We start from the raw sequence: 27,761 nt of genomic DNA, 5'->3' as shown, positions 1-27,761 counted from the left end.
GTGCATGAAAACATGGGCGGGCATCCTGACTGCTGGATCTGCTGGGATGCTTTGTAGTCCTGTAAAGGGGCCTGTCCCATCAGCCACACCCCTCATTTCAAATCCTTTTCTTCTTCTTCTTTTGCTTTAATGGGAAGTAATTGAAAATGAAGGAAATGTTCCCCTTTGGTTAACCGGTAACATTGGCACATACAAGCCCTGCTTCGTTCACCTGGGGGAGCTGCTCTCATGGCAGCGAGGGACGGCACAGGACTGAGCAGCGGCTGCCGTACGATCGCGGTGCCAGCAGGGGCAGCCCAGGGAGGGCACTGGGGCAGACTCCGGCTTTTGGGTTCCTCTTCAGAGCTCTCCCCTCAAGGCGCAGCTCAGCAGGGCCACGCAACAGCGCCCGCATCCTGACAGGAAAGGCCCCTCCGCCGCTTGCTTTCGGAGGTGCACAGTTTCTGTTTCTTTTTTTTTTTTTTTTTAGTCTTTTTTTGCTGGAGATACGGCATTGCTAACGGCTACGAGAACCAGCAGGCGCCAGCCGTCCATCAGGTCCCCGGCACTGCCCCGAGGGGAGGTGCCAACATGGCGCTCCTCCCCCTCACCTCACGATCCTCAGACACCAGCGCATGCCGGAGGGTCCGCCCACTCCGCCGGGCGGGGCGCTGTGATTGGCTCTCAGCAGGCGGAAGTGGCTCTGCTTCGCTTTGAGTGACGGCGGCTTGGCGGGAAGTTGTTGAGGGGGTTCTTGTGCGCTCGGTGATGCGCTGGGCTTAACGGCCGAGCCGAGGGGGCGGCCAGAGCCATGCAGGCCTTCCTCAAAGGCCCGTCCTCCATCAGCAACAAGCCGCCTGCCACCAAGGAGAGGAGCGCGGCGGGGAGCAGCGGGGAAGGCAAGAAGCTCAAACCCGTCCCCTGGGTGGAGAAATAGTAAGGGCCTGCCGGGCTGGGGGGGTGGGGTGGGTCACAGCTGGGGGTGTTTGCGCTGGGAGGCAGCTGTGTGCCAGCACTGAGCGCAGGGCGGTGCCTATGGTGCCTATGGTGCCTATGGTGCCTATGGTGCCTATGGTGCCTATGGTGCCTATGGTGCCTATGGTGCCTATGGTGCCTATGGTGCCTATGGTGCCTATGGTGCCTATGGTGCCTATGGTGCCTATGGTGCCTATGGTGCCTATGGTGCCTATGGTGCCTATGGTGTCTATGGTGCCTATGGTGTCTGTGTTTAGCACGGACGCGGCCATTCGGCTTCCTGAGCTGTCGGCTCATGGCAGGGGGGAGGACCGGAGGCGTCTGGCAGAGTTCCTGTTGGGATTCTGGCCTCAGCTGCAGCAGTTACTGCAGCTCTTCAGCATCGATGTATTTAGGAAGGGGAATGCTGAAACTGTTTGGTAATAAACTGCGTTTGATGTCTTTCTCTTTAGTCGCCCCAAAAACGTGGATGAAGTCGCCTTCCAGGATGAAGTTGTTGCTGTGCTGAAAAAGTCCTTGGAAGGCGCTGATGTGAGTGCTGCAGTGACATCTGCCCGAGCGTAGGAACGTGTAGGCAGTGATGGGGAGAGCTTCCCTTTTCTGGCTTGGCTGTGGCCGTTTCTCCAGGCTAACCAAGTGACTTCCAATGGCAGTTGGTGAGCACTGCAGTACCTGATGTGTCCGGCCCTCTGAGCGCTGTGAAGCTCTCAGCTCTGTGACACATTGGGATTTTTTCTTGGAAATCTGAACTGGCGAACTTGCTGTTAATCATTTCAGTGCTGGAGGAGCCTTTGTTTGCAAGGTGCTGCTATTCAGCTGATGCTTCTGGCGCTTATGATGAAGAGTAGAGGGGAAACTTTTCATAGAAAAACCTAAATTGCCAGTTATTGCTGGTTCTAGTTCTAGTATCAGTTCTAGTGATTTACTGGTGCTTCTAAGAAACTGCTAAACATGTTTCTTATTGTTTTGTTTTTTTTTCATTCCTCCTCCTTTCCAAGTGTGAAAACCCCTTCCTTACTTGCATGCTGACACTTATTTAGCTCCATATTTCACCTAGAAGGCATGTTCTGTTTCTATGGGCAGCTAATGCTAGCTGAACTGGCTGGTAAGGATGTTCCAAGAAGAGCAGTTGTGATGTGGATATCTGTTCACCAAGAGCTATAAAAACCAGGTCAGGCTTTACAGAGTTATGGAGGAAGCCTTTCGCTTGTTGTATACTCTGATGTGCAGTGTGTATCCAGAGTTGTTTGCAACTTTTACACTGAAACAATTTATTCTTGTTTTGATTAGCTTGAAGCTGTATATATCTGAAAATATTCATTTAATCAGAACATGCAAAAGGTAAAGTATTTTGTATTTTAGTATGGGGAGTTAAAATAGAGCTCGTATGATGGAACTGGGAAAGACTCGTGTAATTTATTTAGTTTATGTCTTCAGATTCAGTTTATTTTAAGAACACAGTTATGACCTTACTGTGTGGTATCGTATCCTCAAAAATCGAGTCCTTAACAGCAATGCTGCTGTATTCTAATATTTTGTCTGGTTTTAGAAGTTAGTGAGGAACTGTCTGTGGCTGAAGAGAACTGAGTTCTGCCATCTATCTGGGCACGTCAGTCTTGCAGTGTTGCTTAGGTGATGGCTTGTCAAGTTCTATTTTGAGCGACAGCTATTTAAAACCCTTCCCTTCTGGATCAGCCACGTATGTCAGGTCATGAGCCTTGTGCTGACTTTTTGCCTCCTGAGTTGGCAAAAAAGCAAATTAGAACTCATCTGTATGGTGGTTACAGGCTTTGTATGTTACCGTAGCTACCCAAGCTCAGCAAACCATTTGAGAACAAAACTGAGAGTTGTTCAAGTATTTGATGCTTTCAAAATTGGAAGGTTTTTGTTACTTCTCGGAAGGACTCATTCTGTCAAAAAGGCAAAAGTGTAATTTAAACTCTGAGTGGCTGACTCCGTTTCAGGAGTTCTTATTGAATCTGGTGATCTGATGGGATCAAAGAAGCAGCTGTGACAATGTGCTAAGCTTGTGTCATGTGCTTTATTTAAACCTTGCTGTTGCAAATGGAAAGTTAGTCCTCTGTTGAATTGCTTTTAAGTATTTGTGGGCCTTGGTTTTGAAGCTGCTAAATAGGGCAGGATTTCTAAAACCACAGTGCATCTCAGTCTAAAATAGCAAGCATTTCTCTTGCTATAAATTGGAAAGATCAGAGTCCAGGTGGTTTTGAGCTGGAGAAATTGATGTCTGCCTGCCAGGGCTGTTTTTGGTGTTGCTTTTTTTTCAGAGAAACTGACTTGCATTATTCTATTCTTTAATTTTCCAATTATTGGGTAGCATTTTACTGACTGAGAACCCAGAGAATTAAGAGTAGGACTGTAATTCCGGTTTACATCCTTACCTGCAGTAAAACTTGTAGAGAGATACTTGGGGGCTTCTCCTGCTTGTGTGCACTCCCATGAGCAGGCAGTGCCTGCAGGTATCCTGCCTTCCCCCAGCGAGGTTGGAGCAAGGGTTAACCAGCTCGGGTTTCAGTCTGTTAAAATTAGTGCCGCAGAGTTACATGAAGGATGAGGCTGTGCTTGTTGACAAAGCAGTGTAAATACTGGTGATAACCTCAGTGAGAAACGAGCATAAAAGGGGTTGAAGCCAAGGCGGTAGTTGCAGCATGGATTTAGTGAATTCAGAAACACCGGTTCCTGTTCAAGCTTTTAAGCTGTGAATGCTTCTTCTGAGAGTTAGAGTGTGAATCAGCACAGAGCCATGAGATGATGAATCTTGTGAACACCACTCCACAAAATGTCTGCTTGTGCAGTGTGCTGACTAACATGGCTGATGCTGGATTTTCTATTGTCATTTCGGAAGCATTTCCTCTCCACGGAGATTTCTAAGACTGCACAGGGAGACAATAATGCTGTGGGGTTTAATTAAACTTGGAAAGCCTTGTGTTTGTATTGAGTACTGTTTACTTTTCATTAACCAGGGAACCAGGCAACAAATGATTGTCAGAAAGAGCAGGGAAAACTCTAAATGTGTTTTTAATAATAAAATAATGACGTTCTGCCATCCGTACTTTTCCAGCACATACTCAGTGGTGTTTGTTCTGTCTTACCTTTGTAAGATGGAATATTTGCTGCCGAAGATGTCTGCCTCCGTTTCATTTTCTGACTGTGGATCACACACCCCTGCGTTTCACTCTGCTCTTTAGATGTCTTTGGTTTTGCTGCTCTGATTCTGTCTTCGTTGCTCACTATATTCAGCATAAAGTTCTTTAACTTCAGTTGAATCTTTAGAAATAGAACACGAGCCAAAAATAAGTCAGACAGAGAGGTTTATATTATTGCTGCTCTAAGAATGTAGAACTGGAACATCTTCTACTGACAGAAGCAGTTGTTTTAGTACACAGCCTGATCATTTATATGGAGGACGACTTGAAATAGTAGTGCAGAGATGTATAGCTCCAATGCTGCTTGATTTCATCCAAAATTGAATCACGGTTAACATAAAGCTGGCCAAAACCAGATTTTTGTTCTCTCCCTATTGATGTTGCTCTCATACATCTATGGGGATCAGTGGATACTTGCTCTCCTGTTTTCCTGGGCAACTCTTGAAAATAAATAAAGAAACTTCTCATAAAATAAATCCTCCATTCCTTTAATAACAGTTTCCAGTTAGAATTCATCCTGATCTGTGGCTTCCCAAGGCAGTGTCTCGTTAGCCCTGTGTTGGTGTCAGTAACTGTCCATTCATATGAAAGCGTGCATCCCAAGAGCTCTGTGTTGCAGTGGTGAGGAATACAGGAACAGTCCTGTGACTGACAAATCAGGTCAGCTTTTATGTTATTTCCAGCTTGTGAATTCCAGACATCCAGCAGGCATTTGGTGATAGGGAAGTTTTATGTGTTGTGCTCCTAGATATTATCCTGTAAATATTATTACGGCCTTCCCTGTGCTGCTTTCATCTCCCCGTGTCATTAGTGAAAGTATTTGGAAGATCTGGTAACTCCATCCCTTTGAGAAATGACACAGGTTTCACAACTGTTTATCCTCCTTTAGAGCACTACATGCAAAGACCTAGAAGTGAAAGGCTTGGTATTGTTCAGCAGGAGAAGTAGGTAGTTTCTGTCAGGTGCTCAGATTCTCAGTAGACTTTCCTGTTTCGTTTATTTGCTTGTTTCTGTTTGTTGTTTGTTTTTTAAACACTGCCTTACTGTTCCAGCTTCCCAATCTGCTGTTCTATGGCCCACCTGGAACTGGAAAGACCTCCACTATTTTAGCAGCTGCCAGAGAACTCTTTGGGTAAGCTGGAACTGTGTTGCATCAGTATAAGTAACAATCGTGTGTCTTCTGATTGTGTGCCTCTGCTTGTTGCCTGTTCTTATGTAACTTTTGGAAACTTTCTCCTGTTCTTACCCAAGAATGGCTTCGTGCTCTGCTTCAGCTCCTATGTCAGCTGTCTTTCTTGTTTGACCCTGATAACTCATGGTTACCAACATGGACCAGCAATACTTACTTGAGGTTAACAGCCATGGTAACCCTGTGTACCTTTAACTGTGTGTTCATTAGCAGGAAAGAGTTGGAAAAGAAATGGTTTGCATGTGCTGTGCTGAACTTTGTAAAAAGAATTCCAGTTTTGAGAATTAATTCAGTAAGCTGTTAGCTGAACACACACATATATATATATACACACACACATATACACACACACACACACTGGTATGACCAGTTCTAATGTTGGTTATGGTGTCTCTTTTCCCTCTTGTCTTCAGTGTTTGAGGGTATAAGTTCTCGACAACTCTACGTTGTGATCATCTGATTTCCTAGAACTCTAAATCCACCGTATTCAGTTTTATTTATATTAAATCAGAGGTGCAGCTCTATGATAAATTCCACCTGTTATATTTTCTAGATGTTTGTTGTCCTGGCAGTATTGCAATGCAGACCACCCCCAGTCACCAGATCTGGAGATTGAACTGTTTTCTTCCACGCTGCTCACAGCATATAAGGACACAAAATACAGTGCTCTGTGCTTATCAAGGCAGCTTCCGATTGCTTTTTCCTGTAACTTTATGCTTTGCTGTTTTGGCAGTCTGGGAATCAATGTTAAAAATACCTAATTGAAATTCATACATAACATTAATGTTCTCAACTTAATTGTGTTTTACCGAAGTGTGTTATTTGGTAATGCTAACAGAAATAATATCTGTTGTTGGCATAGTTTGTCGCATACTGTTACAAGCATTAACAGCTAACATGTTGCAATAAAAATCTTACAGGCCTGAACTATTCCGACAAAGAGTCCTGGAGTTAAATGCCTCTGATGAGCGCGGAATTCAAGTGATCCGTGAGAAGGTGAAGGCTTTTGCTCAGCTCACAGCATCTGGAAGCCGAGCAGAGTAAGTGCTGAACCTGTTTGGTAAGGGCTGGCTCTGTTTGGTGGACTTTCTTGCTTAGGACAAGTTATGTGATTTATGGCATTCACCTGAATGAAAACATTTAACGCTGCTCTGAAATGAGCGCTGTGATCAAGCTTGCAGTGCGTACCGTACTTGGGCTAAGCTTTGACTTGATGTCATTTCACATAAAATACAGCTTAGCATTTGCACTGATATTTTAACTTGACTGTGTGTCTCCTGGATGACAGATCTCTTATCTTTCAGTGGTAAAGTTTGTCCTCCCTTTAAGATTGTGATCCTGGATGAAGCAGATTCTATGACCTCAGCAGCCCAGGCAGCCTTAAGGCGCACCATGGAAAAAGAATCTAAAACAACACGTTTTTGCCTTATTTGTAACTACATCAGCAGGTACGGAAGGAATTTGTTGCTTATTTGAACTTGTTACTCTTCTTCCTACTTAGTACTTCTTATTTTGCTTAAGTTTCAATAATATATAATAATAATAATATATATATCTATATAGATCTACATATTTTACGTTGTTACAGTTCATTTCTGTTGTTTGCCTCCACAGCTTCATCTGCATGAATGTGACCATGTAACCATGTGGCAAGCATTTTTCTTTTTCAGAATAATTGAACCTTTAACATCTCGCTGCTCCAAATTCCGTTTCAAACCTTTGTCAGACAAAATCCAGCAACAGCGGCTATTGGATGTTTCTGAGAAGGAAAATGTGAAAATCACTAGTGAGGTGATTACTGAGTAATTCTGTTGTTTAATCCAGTGCAGAATTGTGCACTGCTGTCCCAAGGTTCATTTCAGTTATGGGACAAATAACCTGGGAAAGGTTTGGTGATGTGTTTGTGGCATAAAATCCTGGTTGTGAGATCTTCTCTCTGCATCAGGTCTGTAGTAGCATTTATATGAGCAGAGAGGTAACCTGTGTATTGAGGCTGTCTGCAACCATCTGCTTCAGGCATTGCCTGATGTTCTAAAGTCAATTTACTGAAAAAGTCTATTGTGTTTTAATTAACAGTGAAAATATAACTCGGCGTTTTCTCATGTGATCTTTCAGGCAATATCTTACCTTGTTAAAGTGTCAGATGGGGACTTAAGAAAAGCCATTACTTACCTTCAAAGCGCCACTCGCTTGATGGGTGGGAAGGAGATCACAGAGAAGACTATCACTGAAATTGCTGGGGTGAGCTTTGTTTTACAGCTTCTATAGTAAGTCTGAAAAGCATTTGTGTATGAAGTTTGCTTGCTGTCTCTATCTGCCTTTGGTTTAGAAATACCATGGAGGAATGTCTTTCAGTAGCAGCTTTGCTTTCAACCTGAGGTCCAAAGCAAGAGTGTCTCTCCAAGCATCTGTGCAGATTGGCTTTTTACTGAAACAGCAGTGATTTCATCCAGAGTGATACGGATGATATTGGAAGGGAGAGCAGAATTCTGGGAGAAAATGAGTTTTAAAAGCTGATATGAAGGTGTTTCTATGGCAACAAAACGCCCCCAAAAACCAGAAATTTAAGATTAAGACTTGAAAAACTGAAAAAGTCAATTGGCTTTAATGATGGATGCCTTTCCCTTGAAGGTGTCACTGTGATGTCTGACTGGGAGGGCTGAGAGGTTTTCTCATGGGATGGAATGGAAGCAGCCAGTGGCTGCTGTCTGTGTTTCATAGAACAGCTGTGGTTTTTCTTCGAAATTTTCAGTGAGCTGTTCAGTTCTCACACAGCATCTGGCTGCGTGGAAACAGCCGGATCTCACTTACAGGTAAATGTAAGTCATCATTTCTAAGAAAGCTTAGAAAGAAGACAGATAATAATAGGAAGGAGAAGCATAACATTCCATTTGGCAGCTTACTGAGTAGTACTTAGTTAAAGGAAAGGAACACAACTTCACATCTCCATAAAAGACTTCCAAGTTTTTGGTCATACAGACCTTTCAGGTGGGGGGGAATCTTAAGACAGAAGATAAGGAAGCTTTGAAAGCAGACATTCAGCTGACAGGAATGATGATGCATAGAGGGCAGGATGTCATCACTGCTCCCTGCCCTGAGATGAATGAAATGGTCTCCTTTATGAACACTTCATTTTTGCTGCTGTAAACAACAGCTTCAGTCCTGACTGAATTCACCAAATAGAAAGTAAGAAATGTAACTTCTTGTTGCAGGTCATCCCAAGAGAAACAATAGACGGGTTGCTGTCTGCCTGCTGCAGTGGTTCATTTGAGAAACTGGAAACAGTGGCAAAGGTAGAGTCCCTTAGTTCTCTAGCTTGAATGCTCTGCTAGGTCACTGCCCCGCGGATCCATTGCTATGGCACTGCAGCTGAGAGCCGTGTGCCATCAGATCAGTCAGGAGGTGCATTTCAAGAAGCAGGTCTTCACCTGGCAGCATGCCGGGCTTTCCCTTCTGAGGGAGTTGTGAAAGCTGCAGGACAAGATTCCCTACCAGTGTAACTGTTTCTCCTGATCTAAACTTGGTGGCATGTAGAGCTCATAGGCAGGATTACGCACAGTAGGAATTTATAGTGAGACGCTTAGCTCAGAGCTTTAGAACTGTACAGTGGACAGGACCAGTCTCTGAACCAGTCACCTACTTAGCAATGCAGAAGCTGAGTTAGATGGGAAGTATCTGAATAAAGCTGTAATAAGCCTTCAGTCTTAAAATAATTCATGTTAACCTTACAGTACAGTGTTTGTCTTACCAACTGCAGTGACTTAAAATAGATCTTGCTGGAGAAGGCACGAGCTGCTGGTTTATGGAGGTGGATTTATTTTCTTTAATACAAACAAAAGTTCTACTCTGAAGAATTTGATGTTCCTAATACCATGAGTTTAAGTTTAGTCAGTGTTGAGCTGGATCTTCAATGTAGGAGGCATCCCTGTTCCATTCCCTGCTGCAGTGTGGGTTTTGCTTCAGTATTAGCTCTTGGTAGACAATTGACTGCATCCTTTTATGAAGCGTGGTGCTTGATATTTTGTACCACATTGCACTACTGGCTCTTCTATTTTCCTAAGCTGTCTGTATACATGGCTTAATGGATGCTCAGTACTTACTGCCTTGTGGCACTACTGGTTTAACAAAACAGGGCTACCTTCAGTTGCTGTGGTTATTTTAGTTTGAAAGATTCTGGCCTTACAGTTCTGTGTGTGTCTGAGGTTCCTCACTACCAGAGGAAGAAAATAAACCTAAATTGGCTGCACTTCAAATGTGAAGGCTGTGAAACCCTGTCACGTGGTGCTGTGGATGCTGAGCTTCCCTAATTTTAGAGTCAGTTTGGGCAGGTTCATCAGAGGTTGCTCCAAATGGTTCCAGCTAATGAAATCCCTGAGGTGCGAGCTGTCTGATGCTGGGAGAATATTTAGGCCAACAGTGCACTAGTTGTGCCGCACTCTTTCCTAGGAGCTCACTTTGGGTCACCATGAGGCAGGATGCTGGGCTGCATGTAAACTTGTCCTATGCAGCATGAGGTTCCACACTAGGTTCCAGTACAGTCTTCTGGTTCAGCCAATTGGTCAGATTGCTTTTCCATTTTCCTGTGTTCTATTGCCTAATTATTTCCATTTCCTTCTACCCTTATGCAGAATCTTCTAAATGATGGGTATGCTGTTGCTCAGCTCATAAACCAGCTTCATGATATCGTTGTTGAGAGCGGAGACTTCAGTGACAAGCAGAAATCAGTCATCACTGAGAAACTTGCAGTAAGTTTGTACTCTGCCTTTTTGTGCATCTCCCTTTGTATTGATCAACTGTGAAGTCTTGGCCTCCCTGAGAGCTTAAGCTTGAGGACTAAGTAACCAGCTGCCAAGTTGTAAAGGGCTGTAAAGTTTGTAAAGGATTTTAACTTTGCATGTCTGTTTGCAGGAGGTGGACAAATGCTTGGCAGATGGTGCTGACGAGTACTTGCAGTTGATAAGTCTGTGTGCCCTCGTGATGCAGCAGCTAACACGAAGCACCTAACTTGCTCCTGCAGTGGCAGCGGTTGTGGGGGTGGTTGTGGGACCTGCCTACTTTCATATTGTTTTTACAATAAAGTAACTGCTCAGCAGTTAGAAATAGTCATGGTTTGATTAAAAGAAGCATGAGAATGACCTATTGGCTTATTGGAGCCTGTGGTGCTGGCCTTTGAGAATAGGACTAAGAAAGAACCATGCTTTGGCCAGCAGATGCTGAAGGAGCATCTTTTACCAGGGCCTGTAATAAATGTAGCAGGAACCACTTCACAGTAAATGCATTGTGGCTTTGGTGAGTGGAAAACCACTATGGAAGGTGATGAAGGATCTCAGTTTAGTTACAAAGTGAATTTTAAAGGCCGGTAGCAGCTGCTGTAGCCTTAAATCCATGCCTTTCACAATGTAAAAAGGTAACCAAGCAGCAGTTTTTATGTACAAACTGGCCCTGTGCTCCACTTACATGAATGCAGTGTGGGAAACAAAGGCCGAGTTCCTGCAGGAAGCCTAGAGGTGCCACAGCTGCTCACACCTCCCAGCTGAAAAAAGAGACTTACAATGTAAGTGAATATAGAAGTATTTTATTGAACATTCAAACTTCATTAAGACATGTGCAATATGGCAAATTTTACTGGGTTTAACCCTAACTAAGACAATAGTATGATTGCTTGCTTGCTGGGGCTTAGCAACAGGGTCCAGATCACACTTACCACTAATTAAATACTTTATTGAATAAATACATATCAAACAAAAATGCATTTTAATGCTCTTATAAAAGTTTTGAGATTTTGAAAGGCCTTTCCAATTCGATCTGAAGGGTAAGTACATACAATAAAGGAAGGTAGGCTAGTTTAACATAATTGGCTGACTTTATACAGCACTTATATCTTTTAGTCCATAAGTAAATTATTAAATGATAAAGAACATCTAATACAACCACTTCTATGGAACTAGGAAATAAATTTCTAATAAAGAAAAAATTTACAGACCCCATGACTTTCCACCCAACCCCAACAGTCTAACCCTAAAGTGGACAAAGCCGACGGCTCTCCCCACAAGAGCTCACGACAAAAAGTCGCTTCGCTTATCAAAAATCTGTATTTCTGATCCGTTATGAGCATTGAGACAAGATTCAATATATCCCCAAAGAAAGAAGCACAATGCAAGTGAATCGCCTATCAGCAACAGCGAGCACCGCATTCAAACCATCTCCTCTCCAGGGATTAAATGAGGTCAGCCACATTCATTGGCATCTCCTCCACTGTAGTATTGTAGAATGTCTCAATATCACGCAGAATCCTCTTGTCCTCTTCAGTGACAAAGTTTATAGCCACACCCTTCCTGCCAAATCGACCTCCTCGGCCAATCCTGCACAGAACAGAGAACACGTTTACACGCCAGGTGAGCGCTCCGCTCACATCAAGGATCTTAGAAACAAAAACATCCAGCCATTAACTGCTGTTATTATCTGCCAGCGGCCACTTTATGCTGCATTTACAGGGCTGGCTGCTGACCAACGTCACCTCTGGTTAAGAAAAACTAGCAGTTAGTGCCAACAGTACAGTAGTGTCCATCCTATGGAGAGTAGCAGAGCAGAAAAGGTTACGCTTTGGGCTGCAAAGCAAGATCTTCACATAATGGTTGGTACTGCAGTAACTCCTTTCCCTCCCCTCCTTGAGGAACCAAAAGCCCAAACCACATGCTTCCAATCTCCAGCACGTGGGGTACAGAGATGGCTTATCTTTTGAAAATCAGAACTTGTTCATCCAGTAACATGGAGCAGCACGCTCCATTTTAATTTCATTTGATATTAATGGTTTCCAGTGGGAAAACTTAGGCTCTTTGTAGGAACAGAAATATAAGCTCCGCTGTTCTTGAGTCTGTGTCTGTTACACACCATCCATCTATGTAGTTACACCCACCATCAGTTCTACCTTCCTGCTGCCTGCCCAACACAGCACCTTGTCAACAAGGGCTGCACAAAGAAATGGCTCACAGAACTTAGTGAATAATCATGACAAAAGAAATATAAATACCGACTCGCTCTTTATTCAAACTGTGCCGCTTACGAATCCACGTCCTAAATTACGTCAACGCCGTTTCTGAGCACCATCTTGTGTCATCAACTGCTGCTATCGACTCCTGTATTTTTTTACATCAAGTAACAAAGCACAGTTTACTTAATTTAGGGACAGTCACTGAAGCAGTTAAACTAAACCTAGGGCAACAAAACTCAAGTTGCTACCAGACGACACACACCACAGAGGAAAGAATACCACTGCAGGAGGAGCCACCGAGAGCAAACAAGGCACACACAGCACCAACACAAGGAGACCTCCAGGAGTGAAGGCAGATTCAAACCCCTAGGCTCACTAGCATTACTGTTTAGAGACTGCAGCAGCAGTAGAGTGAGGATTAGCCCGGACCTGGGATCCAGCTAACAACCTCGCTGTCAAGATGCGATGCCAATAATGGCACTGTCATTATCTGCTACAACCTGGACCACAGAAGCAGCTCACCCACACCTCAGCAACACACGGATCAGCCATTGCTGAACCCTGCACGTATCTAAGTTTTCCCACTGCTTTTTAAAAATCGACTTAGAGCTCTGCTCCTCCCTCATCTCAGGACTGTGCAAATCAGGGCTTTTTTCAAGCATAAAAAGAGCCAATGCATTTACTTCCTGCTAGTTTTTTTTTTGGCTTTGTTAGCAGTTATCGTATGCATGGATGGTAACAGTGACAAAAGGCTAATGGGAAGAGCAGGTGAGGATGTGTGCCAAGTTCAGTACAGAACACGGCATTTGGTGCAGTGCACAAACTGGAGGACAGAGCAAACTGACCTGTGAATGTAGTTTTCACGATTGGTCGGCAGGTCATAATTTATAACCAAAGAAACTTGCTGCACATCAATGCCACGAGCCTAGAAAACAACACAGGACCTTCAGTGCAAGTCACAACCTGCAGATTCCATTATTTATCACTTGCTTTTGTCGACTACATTGTTAGTGATGAACTACAACTGTGTAGTCCATAGTGGAGCATAGTCTTTTTCTCTTCCAAGAAGCTCCAGTAGTTCAGGCTACAAGAACCTTCACTGAGTTATGAAGCTTTTGGCACCACACTGAAACAACGACCACATAGTTCGCTGTGAGGTAATACTCACCAGCAAGTCAGTAGTGATCAAGACACGGCTTGATCCGGATCTGAACTCTCTCATGATAACATCCCGCTCCTTCTGGTCCATGTCACCATGCTGCAGTTAAGAACACGAGAATTACCACAGCAATTCCAGTACTCCAGACTGGAATACCTTCAGAAGTGAGAGATGTATGAAACCCAGCGTCCCTACCTGCTGTGGGAACTGAGCAGGTAGGGATAGAAGGAAACATTTTTCTTTAAGCAGGGGGAACGATAATACAGCACTGCACAGCTATATCATAACTTATCCTGCTTTTCTGAGTCTTGCTTTTCTGTACATATCTGCCATTTCAGAAGGAAAACAATTCTTACCAGAGCTGAGACTGTGAAGTCCCTGGCATGCATTTTTTCTGTAAGCCAGTCCACTTTTCTCCTTGTATTCAGAAAGATGACAGCCTGAGTGATGGTCAGCGTCTCATACAAATCGCAGAGAGTATCCAGCTTCCACTCCTGAACACAGCACAAACAGAAATGAAAACCCTCAAGCCATGATCAATAAACCATGCCCTACTGTGCACTTAATCAACAGGACCTGGATAACCAGAACAATACATCAAGTTTCTGCAGCAACTGTTGCACCAGATCTTCAGACACAGGACAACGGACATTAAGAAAGAGGTCCACCCCGGTCATTTTCAATCCAGTGCATCGTTTTTCTTCTTCTTGCGTGTACTCTACTAGCATTATTACAGAACCCAAAGCTCAGCCTCAGCTTCTGTAATTTTAGCACAGTGCTTTAACAAGAAGGTAACGCTTTGAACTCTTCCAATCACAAGTGTTAACTGATACCAACCTCTCTTTCAACATTAATGTAGAATTGCTTGATACCCTCCAGAGTCAGTTCTTCCTTCTTCACTAGAATACGTATGGGCTCTCTCATGAACTTTTTGGTCACTTCCAACACATCCATTGGCATTGTAGCTGATAGCAGCACAACCTGGAAAGCATTGCTTGGTGTTAGCACACGTTATAAGACATGACATTGGTTTCTGCTCTGTCACTCTGACCAGGAAAATTGGAACCATTAACAAAAGCAGTGACTGCATTGCCACATTTATGTCACAGCACAAACCTGACCTTCTGTGAGGTCAAGGCAGACAGGACAGCAATTGAGCAGTTGGCAGCTGCACCAGTAACCAAATCTGCACCAGTAACCAAATCTGCACCCTTAAATTGGACCACAAGATGATTTTTTTACCTGAATGTTAGTGCTTAATTTTTGAAAGATCTCATAGATTTGATCCTTGAATCCTCGGCTCAACATTTCATCAGCTTCATCCAGAACAAACATTTTGATCCATTTAGGTGCTATTAAAAAAAAAGGGAATACTTGCTTTAGTTTCAGGAACATACAACACTTCCTCAATCCAAATTACCGAGTTCCCCCCAAGAGAAAAATCAAATCCATACTTACACAGGTAGCGTCTGTTTAACATATCAAACACACGGCCTGGAGTTCCAACCACAATGTGTGGAGCTTCAGCCTGAAGTTTCTGCATTTCATTGCGAACGTTTGTGCCACCAATGCAAGCATGGCATGTCGCTCCCATGTAATCTCCAAGGGCCAGAATTACCTTTTGAATCTAAAAATAAAACCCTTCTGTGAGTAGCAGCTACTGGCACACTCAGTGCTGCATCACTGCTGCTTATGGACTGAAAAGGATTATGTGGCTCTACAGACTATAGAGAAGACCCGCCTCTCATTTTGCCCCACTGCTCGTTATTTAGGTGCTCATTAGAAGCACTAAGTCAGAGGGGCAGTTCTGAAGTTGATGTTTCACCCTTACCAGTTTTAACCACCTAAAGGTGATTCCCAACTATCTGTTGGGATAAAAGCAAGGCCTCAGAAGCAAACTGAGCTGCCAACATCTGCACACAAAGCACTTGTAGAAAGATCTTAGGAAAGTGCCCTGCGATCTGTGGAGGCTTTGAAAGAAGCCTCATCTCAGCAACATCTTCAGACTGAAAAACAAAAGACCAAACCCTCAATCAGAGGCTCTTGCTCCACTCATCTGTTTTTTTTCCCCAAACAGCTCTTCTGCATCACATCTAATACATTCAGTTTTTACATTCAAGAAGAATCTTTACCACAGCACTGCCATCTTGGTACATAGTAGTTTTAAAAGCAGAGCAAATCGTACACAATTGATTTTATGCTCCATTTTGAGCTCTGGTCATTTTAACCTTAGAAAGCCAGCATTACTGGGTTACGGTAATGATAAATATTGTGTATCCTTTACGCTCTGTTCAAGCACTCCCACTTACTAAAACAGAACATCAAGCCCCGAGTGTGACACGGACATGCAATGTAACATTAAGGCAGGAAAACATCACAGTATTACAGAAAACAATGGAGTGACCACATGCGCACTGCAGTTTTCATGTTGCACAACTGCACGCAAGTTGAAATAGTTTCCAAAAAGTCCATTTTGTTTCCACTCAGAACACCAGACTTGAATAACACTTTTTTTTTTGGCTGAAGATGCTCCCTCAGAACTGTGCAGCAGAGCAGCTGCTTCCTGCAGCCCCAGCACAGCCCTCCACGTGCAGCACAACTCTTCAAGCAGGCAGAGAACTCGTGGGACAGAAGCCACTTTATTTCCCCCATTACTCAACGTGAAAAGGGTTCTGAATGGATATTAGTTACAGCCCCTTAAGTCTGTTTATTGTCTCACAGTTGTGAAACGTGAAACCTATGCAACACACAAGCAGCTTTTTTTTAACTACACTATCAATACCTGTTGAGCCAGTTCTCTGGTAGGGGCCAATACTAGTGCTTGGGTCTCCTTGAGATCAATCTCCAACTGCTGCAGGATGGAAATAGCAAATGTGGCTGTCTTGCCAGTACCTGACTGAGCTTGAGCAATCACATCATACCCTAAAAAAAGTAGGATACACGTTTACTGATCCCACACGGGTCATTCACGTTTAGTTTTATTTCATTCCCCTTGAAATAAGTGATCAGCATTACAAGTTCTCTCCATTTCAGGTCAGCCCCGAAAGATGGTGTACCATCACATCACTTGTTCCATAGAGATTAAAAACACGTATCAATGCAGAAACACAACGAGTATTACGTTCCCTTTTTTTACGTTTTCTTAATTAACGTGTTACTATTGATGGTAAAGGAACCACCCGCCTACCTTTGATGCATGGAATAATAGCTCTCTGCTGAATAGCTGAAGGCTTTTCAAAACCATAAGCATAAATACCCCTTAGGAGGGATTCTTTTAAATTCATATCATCAAAATTGTCGACAATCTCATTCCAATTGCTCTGCAATAGAGAATAAAACAAACAACAACCCGAGTTACTCCATCGGCAGCTCGGCTCCCTCCATCAGGTACCGATCCGGAGCTCCGCTCACCTCAATGACACCATCGGGCTCCATTCCCTCGGGGCCGCCATGGTCTCTGCAAGAGAACAACACCGGCGTCAGCGACGGGCCCGTGACAGATCGGCCCGGCAGGTGCTCTGGTACGGCGCCAGCCGGCCGCCCCGCAGCACCCCGGCTCCCCTCCCCCGGGGCACCAGCCGGAGGCGGCGGGGAAATGGCGGCCGTCGCGCAGTGCGAGCTCCGCCGCAGCGCCGGGCGGCAGCGAGGGAGGGCGGGAGGAAGGGGGAGGGGGGGGGGGCGGGGGGAGAGAGGGAGCCGCCGGCCGCGCTGCGCTTCCCCCACCCGTCCGCGTCAGCAAGTCTCGCGAGAGCTCCACCCCTGGGATTGCGCAAATCGGGCTCCGCGGGCGGCGAGGGAGGAAAGCGCCGCACAGCGCCGGGAGCGGCTGATGGCCGCGGATAGAGCGGGGAGAGCGGAGCGGGGGGCGACGGGGGGACAGGGAGACGGAGAGGGGGGAATAAAAGGGAAATAAGTGCCCCAAACTAAAGTATTGCCCTGATTCATCGCGCCGCGCACAGGGCTGGATCAGAGCTAAAAACAGCCCTTTTTCAGAGGTGGGGATCGTTAAAGAGGTCGGCCGTAAGGACGGGAACCCCCGGAGAAGGGGCTCAGTCCCGGCTGAAGGGCGGCGCGGTGGGACGCGGGATGGAAACGTCTGGAAGCGGGAGGGGCCGGGCGGCGCGTCCCGCCGTATTGCGGCCGCATTGCGGCCCTGTTCCAGCCGCATTCCTCCCGCACGGAAAAGGGGCTCGGGGCCGCCGCGGCGCGCCCTACCTGCTATAATCCGCCGAGCCGCCTGACATGTTCCGATGAGCAGCGCTGTCCTCAACTGAAAAGGCAAAGCTTCCGCGGCGGCCGCCTTATATATCCGCCCGCTGCCGGACTCGTTTCGCTCCGCTCTGCGCATGGATACGCGCCTCACAGCGAGGGGGAAAAACGCGAATTCCCGCCGATTGAGGCCTCTCCGCGAGCGCTCCCCACCCTCCCGGTCCGTGAGGTGCCCTCAGCGGGCGTTTCTCGGCCCCCGGGGGTCGCGAGGGCGGCGGAGCCTCGGACTACTTTTTGCTCCCCTCGGACAGCGGAAGGATATTGCAGCAGTGGCGGAGTGACGGTACCGCGCTTCTTCCTCTCGCCCCCCCCCGCCCGCTCCGTACGGGGTTTCCCAGCCCGGCCCTGCTGCAGCGGGGGAGGGGAGCGCGGGGCGCCGGGCCGGGGGTCGCATGGTGCCACGGCTGCGTGCTGTGCGCGTACCGCGATGGTTGTTCTAAAGCTCTCCTTGTGGAGTCCGAGGGTGGCCGGGCAGAGCGGCTCCTTCGGGTACTGCGGGACTCGGCCCCCGCTGTTCAGAGCAGCTTCTCCATCTTACTTGATGCCGAGGGCGGGAGGGGGCGACCCGCCGCAATGGGGTCGGCACTGAGGAGAGGAAACGGCGGCGGGTGACGGACGGGCTGATTCCAGCGGGGAAAACGCGACCGTGGGGCGGTTCTGCCAGGCCGGCACGGATCCTGCCCCTGCTCCCACTGTTAGGGGAAACGTGGGGATGGCTTCAGTTCGTCCCTTGGGTTCTGCTGTAACGTGTTCATCCGTATTTCTTATCTGGGCAAATAATGCCAGTTGTAAGCCATCATTTGTGCCCTCTTTAATACACGTACGTGAGTCACCTCTGAAACTTGTTTCCATAGTGATTCTATACGAACAAGTGCAGTGCTTGGAAAACACGACCCCTTTACTTGTCAGGAATACTGAGAATAGTGCAGAACTGTCTAGAATATCCGTGAGGAGACTCGGAGAGGCCGAATGTGCCCATCCTACGGCAGCATCTGCAGGGGAAACACCTTGAGAAGTAACAGCACGTGCCAGTATCCGAGCTGAGTTGTACACACGCGGCCTCCGGTGACCTGCTGTGCTCCCAGGCCCTGCCTGCCTGTGTGGGGTGGGAGGGCTGCGGAGCTGCTTGGTTCACAGCGCCCCACAGCACTGCCTCAACGCCTTCCTGAACCACCTCCATCCGCTCTGAAAGCTTTGCATTCGGCTTTAGTTTATTTGCAAGAACGCGTGGAAGGGCTTTTTCTTGGCACACGGAACATTTAGGAACATCGGATGTCATTTTTCAGTCTTGGAAGGCTCTTTTAAATAACTCGTAAGCTGCCATCTCAGAAGCAGGTACGGTGTTGGAAGGTCAGATTCTGCCACTGTCAACATCTGGGATTGACGCAGGGATTTGCTGCATCCTCCAGCTTTAAAGCTCTCTCAGCTGTGTGCAGCCATCTCCACTGAAAGTTTGCTCAAGGCCCATGTTTGTGTTGTCATCAGGCTGAAGCGATAGCAAAAAGATGATATAAAATAACAGCTTTGTCTGTACTGCTGTCGTTGGGATCCAACGCCGCGTTCATGTGCACACGCTGCGCCCTTCGGTCGATGTCTCCCAAAAGACAATCTTGGTGAATCATGAGATCTTTGGTAGGAATGAACAGAACGACGCATTTATTAATACGGGGTAACAGATGGACCAGCTAGTTTAGCAGCTGGGTTTCCAGTCATTACTCATAGAGATCAAAGTAAAGAATGATATATCTGAAGAAAGCAGTAGGAGTTGACACCTCCTGAAGCTGAGCTCTAGTTGAGCAATCCCTTGGAAATTTCAGAAAGCTCCTTTTAGAAATCTCCTACCGTGACTTGAACGTACCACGAAGCTGTCGCCTACTTCTGGGGGATGCTGAACACCCCGAGGTCACTCCCTGCGCTGGACTCCAGTCTCGTGCTGCATCTGATTATGAAGTCTCCGTGATGGCCACATTGAATGAAGTGCAAGCGCTTCCTCTCTCTTAGCTGAAGATCTGTCTCACTGAGTCGTCCATCTTTAGGCCGGTAAGGAGCATTGTCCAAAATGCTTACATGAATTAGGAGCCGAGCGCTGTGCAAAGCCAATGGGATTTGGGCAGCCTTATTTCATTTCTTTGTCCCCTGTGCTCAGTGTGTTCTGGATGTTCGGACTTGGTGCTGAGGCCACAGGGTGGCCTGGGCCTTTTGCTGAGCAGCTGACTCACTTGTCTGCAATGTACACACGGTGCTTTGTGGCTGTGCTCCCTCATTGCTCCAAGAGCAGGTCTCCAAGCAGCACTCCTGCTTCAGTTCTGCATGCCTCTTAACCTGAGCCCTCTCGCTGCTTATAAGATAACTGGTATTTCCAACGCAGACATTCAAAGCAGAATGTTTTTACTTCTGTCCTTTTTTTCATCATTAATTCCTCTGTGTGCTGTGGAGCTCCATGGTCATACTTTCAGGTCATACTTTCAGGTCTTGAATGCTCTCCTTTCTGAGTGATTGCATTATTTCTTACACTTGTAGAGGTTTGTAACCACACCCTGGACACGCCTGCAGCTGAGCTCTGTTCTCCAGTATCTCAAATACTTTCGGTGTGACCACAGCCCTGTCATTCCGGCAGTTCAATCAAATAAGTGATAAGTACTAGAGACTCCCTATTTGCTTCTATTGGAATGAGAAGTTTGCACTTCAGTTTTTTTCCTCTGTAAATTGGGGAAACAGTTCTTTCCTCAGAGGTTACACATGGGCTGGTGTTTGAAAAATGTGGAGATATGTAATAGGAAGAGGCTTAGAAAGCATTTGATAGGAGTTGCCTGCATACTTTCAGGATAGAGTTTGTTCTTTCTATTGCAATGGCAAAGAAAGAGCGATTAAGCAGGTGGCGGCTGCTGATAACATCCGGGCAGTCCTGGGGTTACATTTGTTTTTTAAGTTAACTAGAAGGCTTCTTTGCTACCCTGGAATAGCATGTCATGTATTTCCCTGAGAAAGTCTTCAAATAATGGTTTTTTCCATTGTTGAGAAAAAGGTAAATTTAATTGTATAAAGCAAGCGCTTTTCCCTTTGATATTGGCAAACCATCTAAGTAAGTTATTTGTTCTCATGGCTGTTCAATTTGGAATCCCCTGAAGATGCCTGAGACTTTTAATCACTGAGCTGATTTCACTTCATTTTTGAAAGAGCCATGCTGGCTGAGCTGCAGCTGGATTGAATTTTAAGTACCTTTCCTCATTGATTAAACAAACCTCCAAGAAACAGAGTGGGGTTTCTGTCCTTTTAAGGAGGACCCAGCGCCTGTGAGCTGTGCCAAGACAGGAGCCCCACAGTGCCCCAGCAGCTCTTGGATCATACAGGGCTGTATCCACAGCATCACGGTCTGTAGTAAAACAAAAATGGACAAGGGATCCAGGCCTGTGCGTGTGCTGAAGTCTCTGTCTCCTCTAGGAGAGCATCTTAACCTGTAAAACAGAATATTTTGAGTATAAAGAGCTTGTTCCAGCATGTAAATGTTAGCAGTAAAGATGGTCATTAATAAAACGAGCTGTGTGGTTAGAGGTGTTGCCTCGAGGGAAACCTTGGTTTCTGGAAACTGAAAGTTTTCCACAGAGCTTTAATTTTTGTAAGAAATTGGCAGCTGTTTATTTCTGGAGGTAAGCACAGATCAGATTCCCCGAGTTCTGGTTCTGTCAGCAGTGCTGGCTTAATAGGAGAATACAGATGAGTGCTTTCAGCTTTGTGCCCTCATTTCATCTGCCTGGAAAATGAGAATTATAATCTCCTATTTTAGAAGTGTCCCTTAGATTGTGAACTGTTTAAGGACTGATTGCTTTCTGTGCTATGCTTCCGTCTACACGCGGTCATTCCAGGAGGGGAGCTGAGGTTTCACCTGGGTAAAAGGTTGTAAAAAAGAATAGTGGAGGTCAATACAGAGGTGTGTTTAATCTCTTCTGCTTTGTTAATCCTTGTGAGATTTTTGTTTAGTATGAACAAAATGTAAATATTAAGAGGCTTTCCTCTCTCACAGCATTACAGATGCACGGTGTTGTCAGGATTGGGTCTGAAATGTGTGCCTGAAGCTGCTGAGAACCTCACTTGAAACCTTTCCCCTCTTTTGTGTGTGGTTTCCTCTTAGGGTTGCAGAGCACCTGTAGGCCAGCCCTTATCTCCCATGATTTGGGCTGTAACCCACCCCAGAATGCTATTATATTTTGTTTTGTATGCTGAGCGAACGCTACCAGGTACAGCAGGAGTGAACGTGTAAGGTGCAAGATAGTGAAAAACTTGTGCTGTTATTGTCAGGTGGTGCCCAAGAACAGCTATGCAAGTTCTCTCAGGATCCAGTAATGCAGGCACAGCCAGCACCCAGGTGATCACATTACTTTGGCTTGGAACTGCTGCAGCACTGCTTGTGCTAAGCCAGGGCTTCATGACACCGCTGTCAGTAGGGACCAGAAATCTTTGTTCTTTACACAGCAGGAAACAGAAATGAGAGTTCATGTTGAATTACAGAAATATATGGATTTATTTCATGCATATCTAGGAAGTGGTTAGATGATAATTTACTGTCAATAGTCATTTTCTCTTGTGCAGGTACTGTAATAGATTTTAATAAATCTTCTGAGCCTTATACAGCTGTGGGGTTTTTTTTGCTAATATATTCAACCTTTATTTGTAGCACATTCTGCTGATTAATTTCAAAGTGGAAGAAACAGGAAAATCAAATATGGAAGTGATATCTATGTTATAGATATTCAATAACCACCCATTGCTACAGTTTTCTTTCTTTGCTCATTTGTCTTCTGTACCTTGTGCTACCATTTCTAAATACTTTCTGATATACGTTGCCATGCATTGCAAGGCTGTGAGATCTTGTGTGACGTGATTCCTTTTGTTTTAGAGGGAATTTAACAAAGCAGTGATTTGGTTTATTTGTCAGTAATGAGTAAAGACTCATTACAAAATATTTACAGCTTTCTGGGCTAATGTGGATCTGATATTTTGTGCATCTTAAGCTCAGAGTTTTTCCATTCTGATGTTTCTGTATGAAAAAGCTGAGTATTGCAGGGATTTTACATAGCTTCAATTCAGTACACAAAAGGAGTTCTCCAGTTTCCTTTACTGTTATTCATTTGCATTCCCAACATTCATCTTCTAGAACAGATATAGAAGTTTGCACCTTTGGGAGCACATATTTTCTGAAATCACATCAGAACTGTGTTAATTCTCACTGCATTGGAATTGTCTGTGCTAATTTACTGGGCTAACAAACTGCATGTCTTCCTGCAGAAGGGAAGAGAGAGGCGTGCGAACTGTAAAGAACTGCTGCCTCAGAGCTGCTGTTGCCATAGAGCTTCTAATGAGGAAAAAACTGCAGCAAGGATTTCTGCTGCTGCTGAAGGTAAGATGAGGGCACGCTAAGGCTGTCGGAGGGGGTGGGGAGGCAGAGGGAGGGAGAAGAAGAAGAAAGTCTGCGTCCTTGCTGTCTAAAAAAGGAAATTCAGTTTCAGTGTACTCGAACAGAATTGCTGGTGCAGAAGAACAAAGCTATCTCGGTTGTTTAGGATAGCAGGAGTGATGAGCAAGCAAGCGCATTCCCATGCTTTCAGGAGGAAATGCTGCAAAGAAGGGAGGAGAAGCAGAGCTATGGTTTAGAAAATACTGCTGCTTCCAGATACCTGCTTCTTGGCACTGCGCTGCCATTAGGATTGTTCCCCAGGGTAAAGACAACTGTGGCAGATAAGCAGAAAGTAAAATTAGTGCTGAAAATTTTCGGCATACTCTTACAAATTCTGTCGGTCTCTATTAAAATGTGTTACATTCAGCAGTACAGTGCTGTGAAGCCTTTCAAAATGCAACTGCAATTGTGGTTGGTTTTTTACAGTGAGGTTGTTGTGATAAATTAATCCTTTATCAGTCTTTAATGCTGAACACAGAGCTGACATCAGATCTGCTTTCCTTAGAATCTCTTGAACAGGGAAAGCTCTGTAGAATAAGCCTCTCCATGATCTTTGCAGAATTACCCATGAAATCCTCATCCCAAAAGCTGTTGCCACTGTTTCTGCGTCTGTTTTGTCACATATAACAGCTTTTTGCTGTTGTTTTCCTGCTCATTCTATCAGTCTCTTATCGCTTTCTGAGATGCCTTAAGCCACGTGCACTGCCCAGCAAACCCAGCAAACCTGCCATGTTTACACAGCAGGACCCTGAAGAGAATAAAACAACTTCTAGAGGGTGTACTAAAGGCAGCGATAACACTGGGTGTCTTAGTTACATTAATAAAAGTGTGTTGATATTGTTCAACCACCTGTTCAATGTGCTGAGTATGACTGCATAGAACAGAATTGTGAATTTCCTTTGCAATTTCTTCATTTGTACCTTGTCACCACTTATCAAATGTTTGACCGTTTCTCCTGGAATTCTGTCTGAAGGTTGGCACGGAGTGAGTTTCTCCAATAAGAGCCTGTTAGATTGATTGAGAATCATTGGTACAAGCTATCAATAGAAGTGTATTTGGGATTCTGATTGTTGTCAGCCTTACAGTCTCTCATTATGATATGGTTATTCCATGAGATTATTGCACCTGTATGTGCCATTTCTGAGTTGTGAACTGCACTGTGATAGATATATTGATTATGAACACATCAGTTGCTGTTTCAGAGGTACGTCACGAGGAAAGAAATGTGTAAGTGTACTTTTTAGGAGTTTGACTCATTTTGTGAGTCACACTCATCTTGTCAGCCTCATGCACAGCAGATAGACTTTCTGCAGACTTTGGAACCATTCTTACCTACTGCAATCCTCAGCAAAGCCAGTGGTTGATGACATCCTATTAAGGTTTGCGTGGATCCCTTGAGCTGACACATGAAGATCAAGTCTTAATCCATGACTGAGGTAACCCTTGATGTTACAAGCATTTAGTTCAATGTCAGCAGGTGGTTTAGTGATTTTCTGCTCCAAAGAGTTACCAGTATCTTGCTGGAGTGAATAATTATGTATCTGAGTTCCACACACCATTAGACTGTGCGTTTCAGAGAAGTTCAGTCAGCTATGGATCACATTACTTGGGATTCCTCAGAGATCCAAAATGATACCTTAGTCAAGTGTGGCTCTATATAATAAACCCCCCATATGGCAAAAGAAGTAACGGTAGCTCCTTCAAATTTGATACAGGCACTGCAGAGCAATAACAGGTAATAAAGAAAGAAAATTGGCTTTCCACCCCTGACAACCAGCAACAGCTCAAGAGGAATGAAATCTTTAATCAGCTGGTAACCCTTGCCTGGGTTAGCCATGCCTTCTCACCTGGAGCTCAGCTATTGGTTCAGGCTGTGACCTGGCAATTCCACTGCACCCCTTGTATAGACTGTCCAGGGAGAAATGAATGATCCTTATGTAGGCTAAAATTCAGTTACCTTAGACAAGCACTTGGTGGAAAGTTATTGTTTTGCAGTCCTAGATCAACTTAATGTAATTCTACATCTCCAAAAAACAGATAGCTAGAAGCACTCATGTTGCTAATTGACATTACTCTCAGGTATGGGTAAGTATCCTTTGCATAAAGTATGGATATTTATTTTGTTGCAATTGGTTGTGTCTAAGTACATATTTATTCTGAGAAAGTGCTAATACAGAAATGTCTTGGTGCGTGAAACAGGATGCAGATGTTTTATGACCTTCAGATCAAAGCTACCCTGTGTTATGCTGCGTAAGCTGCAACCATCATGTCTATGAGATTTTGTGGAAGTTTCAGAGGTGTTTTAGTTGTACTATGGTGAAAAAGGGACTTTTATCTAAATCTAGCCTAAACAGAGGAGTTGTTTATAAATCTGTTACTCTGTCCATGTGTTTGTATGGAGCTCTGAAGAAAGAGGAGATCTTGTACTGCGTGCTTATTTTCTTTCTTCTTCTGTCTGAGTTGTACTGTAGAATTGTTTAAGGAAAGAATGAAGTGTGGCAAAAGTTTGCCCGTAACACTGAAATCTCTGTATTTGGGCCAGCAAAAAAAGAAAAGAAAAGCAATTAAGGCTCTGGTGTTGCTGTGATTAATGCCAGGACCTGCACCAGTTCCCAAAACTTCTCCAATGTGAGGCTTATTTTAAGTATTGATGTTGCCATAATCACATTTTTTTTCCTGTTTGCTGGGAGGTGCCGCACTGCTCTGTGTCCACTTCTGTCTCTTTCAAGTCATATAATTCTTCTACACCATGGGCACTGACAGGGTGCTTTAGGCTTGACTTGTAGAAATGCTGAGTAGCCGCGCTACCATTTAAAGCTAGTAGCAGCTCTGGCTTCTCAGCACGGTTTTAGAATCAGGCCTCTATGCCCAATGAGATTTTTCAGTTTAGCTGTCATAAGGCTGTTCAAGTGATCGCTCTGAATTCGCCTCAACACCTGGAACGGATTTATTTTTTCTTTTCTTTAGGAAGTATTTTGTCAATGCTGGATTGATTCCAGGAAGCTGGGATCAGTATTCCTTCCTTAGCATTATTAGTATTCTCTGTGACTCGGTTTGAACTGAAAGAGCAAGATGGGTAGTTTACAATGTGAAAACAGTAGCTCAGTGTTTCATATTCAAATTGCAAATCAGTGATATTGGAATTCCTGGTCAGCAGATTGGGTTTCCATGATCTCTGTTGTTATGTTCTGAGAAGAGCTCTTCCTTTGGAGCTTACATTCAGGTTTTTGCTGAGCAGCAGATTAAACCAGTTCAGTAGCACCAGTAATTACAGTACTCATTGTTGCAAGATGCCTTACCCAATTAGGAAAACTTTCACTCATTTCTTCTTGAACCAGCCTTCCTCCTGCTTTGGGATGCAATAGAAACATTATTATTAGCTACGTTGTACCAAACCAACTTTGCTCAGTGCTTAAATAAAATGGTGGAAAACTGAATTGCAGAAGTGGGAGTTCGTGAACACAGTGAAATCCAGAGATGTGTGTGAGTAGCTGGTCGTGGAATTGAAAATGTCTGTTTCAGTTGTTTTAATAATATTTGGGGAATCTGGATATTGTATCTTGTATGTCTAAGTATCAGTGGCCACATAATGTTGCCACTTCTAGCTCTGTAGCCACTCGAGCCCATTTTATCCCCAGAGCTGTTTTTCCTGAATTGAGAGCAATTATCGTGATGGCTAATAGACTTCAGAAAACGAGGAAACAAATGGGTTCTTACATCTCATAAAATTCCTACGTCTGCTGTTAATTCTCCCTGCTTTCTGTTGTCAGGTGCCTGCAGAGCTCTCTCCATGACTAGTTACACTTCGGGAACACAGCATTAGATGATGACTGGAATTACAGAGTGTAACTAAAAGGTTGTGTCTGAATTACAACAAACACCCAGCAGGCCGCCCATAGCAAAGCTGAGGAGTTGTAGGGTTGGGTTTTTTTTTGCATGTCATTTGTATTTTGTCTCATTGCCACAGATGGAACAAACAAGAGAGAAAAGAGCACTTTAAATCCAGACGGTAACAAAATGGCCATCAGGTGGCTCTGCTTCTCAGCAGTATGGGGAACAGAGGCTTAATTCAGACATATTTTCATACCCCACGCTACCAGTTCCAATTGTCTGAATGTGCCAGAATACTATATATATTTTTTTCTTCTGAGGCAGGATTTGCTATTATTTTTTTAATATTCACATACAGCTTTATTTATACACCTTGCACATAATGAGTAACTGGCAAACTTTTTATGCCCTGTTGATTGAGATTAGCATTTAATACGGGTCGCACAAGCGTGGTGTTACTGATACAAAAGGTACGGCAATTGTTAAGCCTGCTAAACCTTTTGTGGCAATCCCGAAACCCTAATTTGGAGATAGTATTTGGAGATCAGCGATTCAGCTGCAACGGAAAATCTGCCATCTGCTGGCCGAGGAGGAGTATTACTTGTGGAGTGCTCGAGTCTCTGAACTTAGACTTATATACAAAGAAATCCCAGTTATTCCCAGAATCATACTACTCAGTATTTGGGGTCAGGGGGAGGAGACTTTCCTTTATATAGCGTTGTATGATCAGTACTTGTCACATGCTAAAAAGA

General features: G+C 44.7%; 2 protein-coding genes, 1 long non-coding RNA gene and 3 other non-coding genes across 6 annotated transcripts in view; 2 read left to right on the top strand and 4 right to left on the bottom strand.

Annotated features, from left to right (window-relative positions):
• The first annotated feature begins 674 nt into the window (after window positions 1–674).
• On the top strand, window positions 675–10,872 carry RFC4 (replication factor C subunit 4). Its single transcript, XM_072344420.1, has 10 exons — window positions 675–915; window positions 1,407–1,485; window positions 5,171–5,250; window positions 6,228–6,347; window positions 6,612–6,755; window positions 6,978–7,098; window positions 7,423–7,548; window positions 8,520–8,600; window positions 9,936–10,052; window positions 10,216–10,872. The coding sequence occupies exons 1-10, from the start codon at window positions 791–793 to the stop codon at window positions 10,309–10,311; spliced, it is 1,089 nt and encodes a 362-aa protein (XP_072200521.1). The 5' UTR covers window positions 675–790; the 3' UTR covers window positions 10,312–10,872.
• EIF4A2 (eukaryotic translation initiation factor 4A2) lies at window positions 10,867–18,016 on the bottom strand. Its single transcript, XM_072344419.1, has 11 exons — window positions 17,673–18,016; window positions 16,869–16,914; window positions 16,645–16,777; window positions 16,240–16,379; window positions 14,916–15,084; window positions 14,700–14,809; window positions 14,295–14,438; window positions 13,814–13,951; window positions 13,467–13,556; window positions 13,144–13,223; window positions 10,867–11,669 (listed from the first exon to the last, which is right to left on the bottom strand). The coding sequence occupies exons 1-11, from the start codon at window positions 17,699–17,701 to the stop codon at window positions 11,525–11,527; spliced, it is 1,224 nt and encodes a 407-aa protein (XP_072200520.1). The 5' UTR covers window positions 17,702–18,016; the 3' UTR covers window positions 10,867–11,524.
• LOC140256481 (small nucleolar RNA SNORA63) lies at window positions 13,629–13,756 on the bottom strand. Its single transcript, XR_011904748.1, has one exon. It is a non-coding gene; the product is annotated as a small nucleolar RNA SNORA63 (small nucleolar RNA).
• LOC140256486 (small nucleolar RNA SNORA81) lies at window positions 14,070–14,250 on the bottom strand. The gene has a single exon (XR_011904753.1). It is a non-coding gene; the product is annotated as a small nucleolar RNA SNORA81 (small nucleolar RNA).
• LOC140256489 (small nucleolar RNA SNORD2) lies at window positions 16,457–16,526 on the bottom strand. The gene has a single exon (XR_011904756.1). It is a non-coding gene; the product is annotated as a small nucleolar RNA SNORD2 (small nucleolar RNA).
• Window positions 18,017–19,627: 1,611 nt separating the features above from the next.
• Window positions 19,628–27,761, top strand: part of LOC140256128 (uncharacterized) — an 88,547-nt gene continuing 80,413 nt past the window's right edge. The window contains exons 1-2 of the long non-coding RNA XR_011904641.1: window positions 19,628–19,766; window positions 23,010–23,121. This is a non-coding gene — a long non-coding RNA (uncharacterized lncRNA). The remainder of the gene's footprint in view (window positions 19,767–23,009; window positions 23,122–27,761) is intronic.

This window comes from Excalfactoria chinensis, chromosome 9 (assembly GCF_039878825.1).
Source record: "Excalfactoria chinensis isolate bCotChi1 chromosome 9, bCotChi1.hap2, whole genome shotgun sequence".
NCBI lineage: Eukaryota > Metazoa > Chordata > Aves > Galliformes > Phasianidae > Excalfactoria > Excalfactoria chinensis.
This window is presented reverse-complemented; position numbering and strand designations above follow the sequence as displayed.

Coding starts and splice junctions, on each gene's coding strand:
- RFC4 (XM_072344420.1), top strand. CDS start 791: ATGCAGGCCTTCCTCAAAGGCCCGTCCTCCATCAGCAACAAGCCGCCT. Junction 1,486..5,170: donor AGTCCTTGGAAGGCGCTGAT/GTGAGTGCTGCA, acceptor TTACTGTTCCAG/CTTCCCAATCTGCTGTTCTA. Junction 7,099..7,422: donor ATGTGAAAATCACTAGTGAG/GTGATTACTGAG, acceptor GTGATCTTTCAG/GCAATATCTTACCTTGTTAA.
- EIF4A2 (XM_072344419.1), bottom strand. CDS start 17,701: ATGTCAGGCGGCTCGGCGGATTATAGCAG. Junction 14,810..14,915: donor GTTAAACAGACGCTACCTGT/GTAAGTATGGAT, acceptor TTTTTTTAATAG/CACCTAAATGGATCAAAATG. Junction 13,557..13,813: donor ACTTCACAGTCTCAGCTCTG/GTAAGAATTGTT, acceptor TCTTAACTGCAG/CATGGTGACATGGACCAGAA.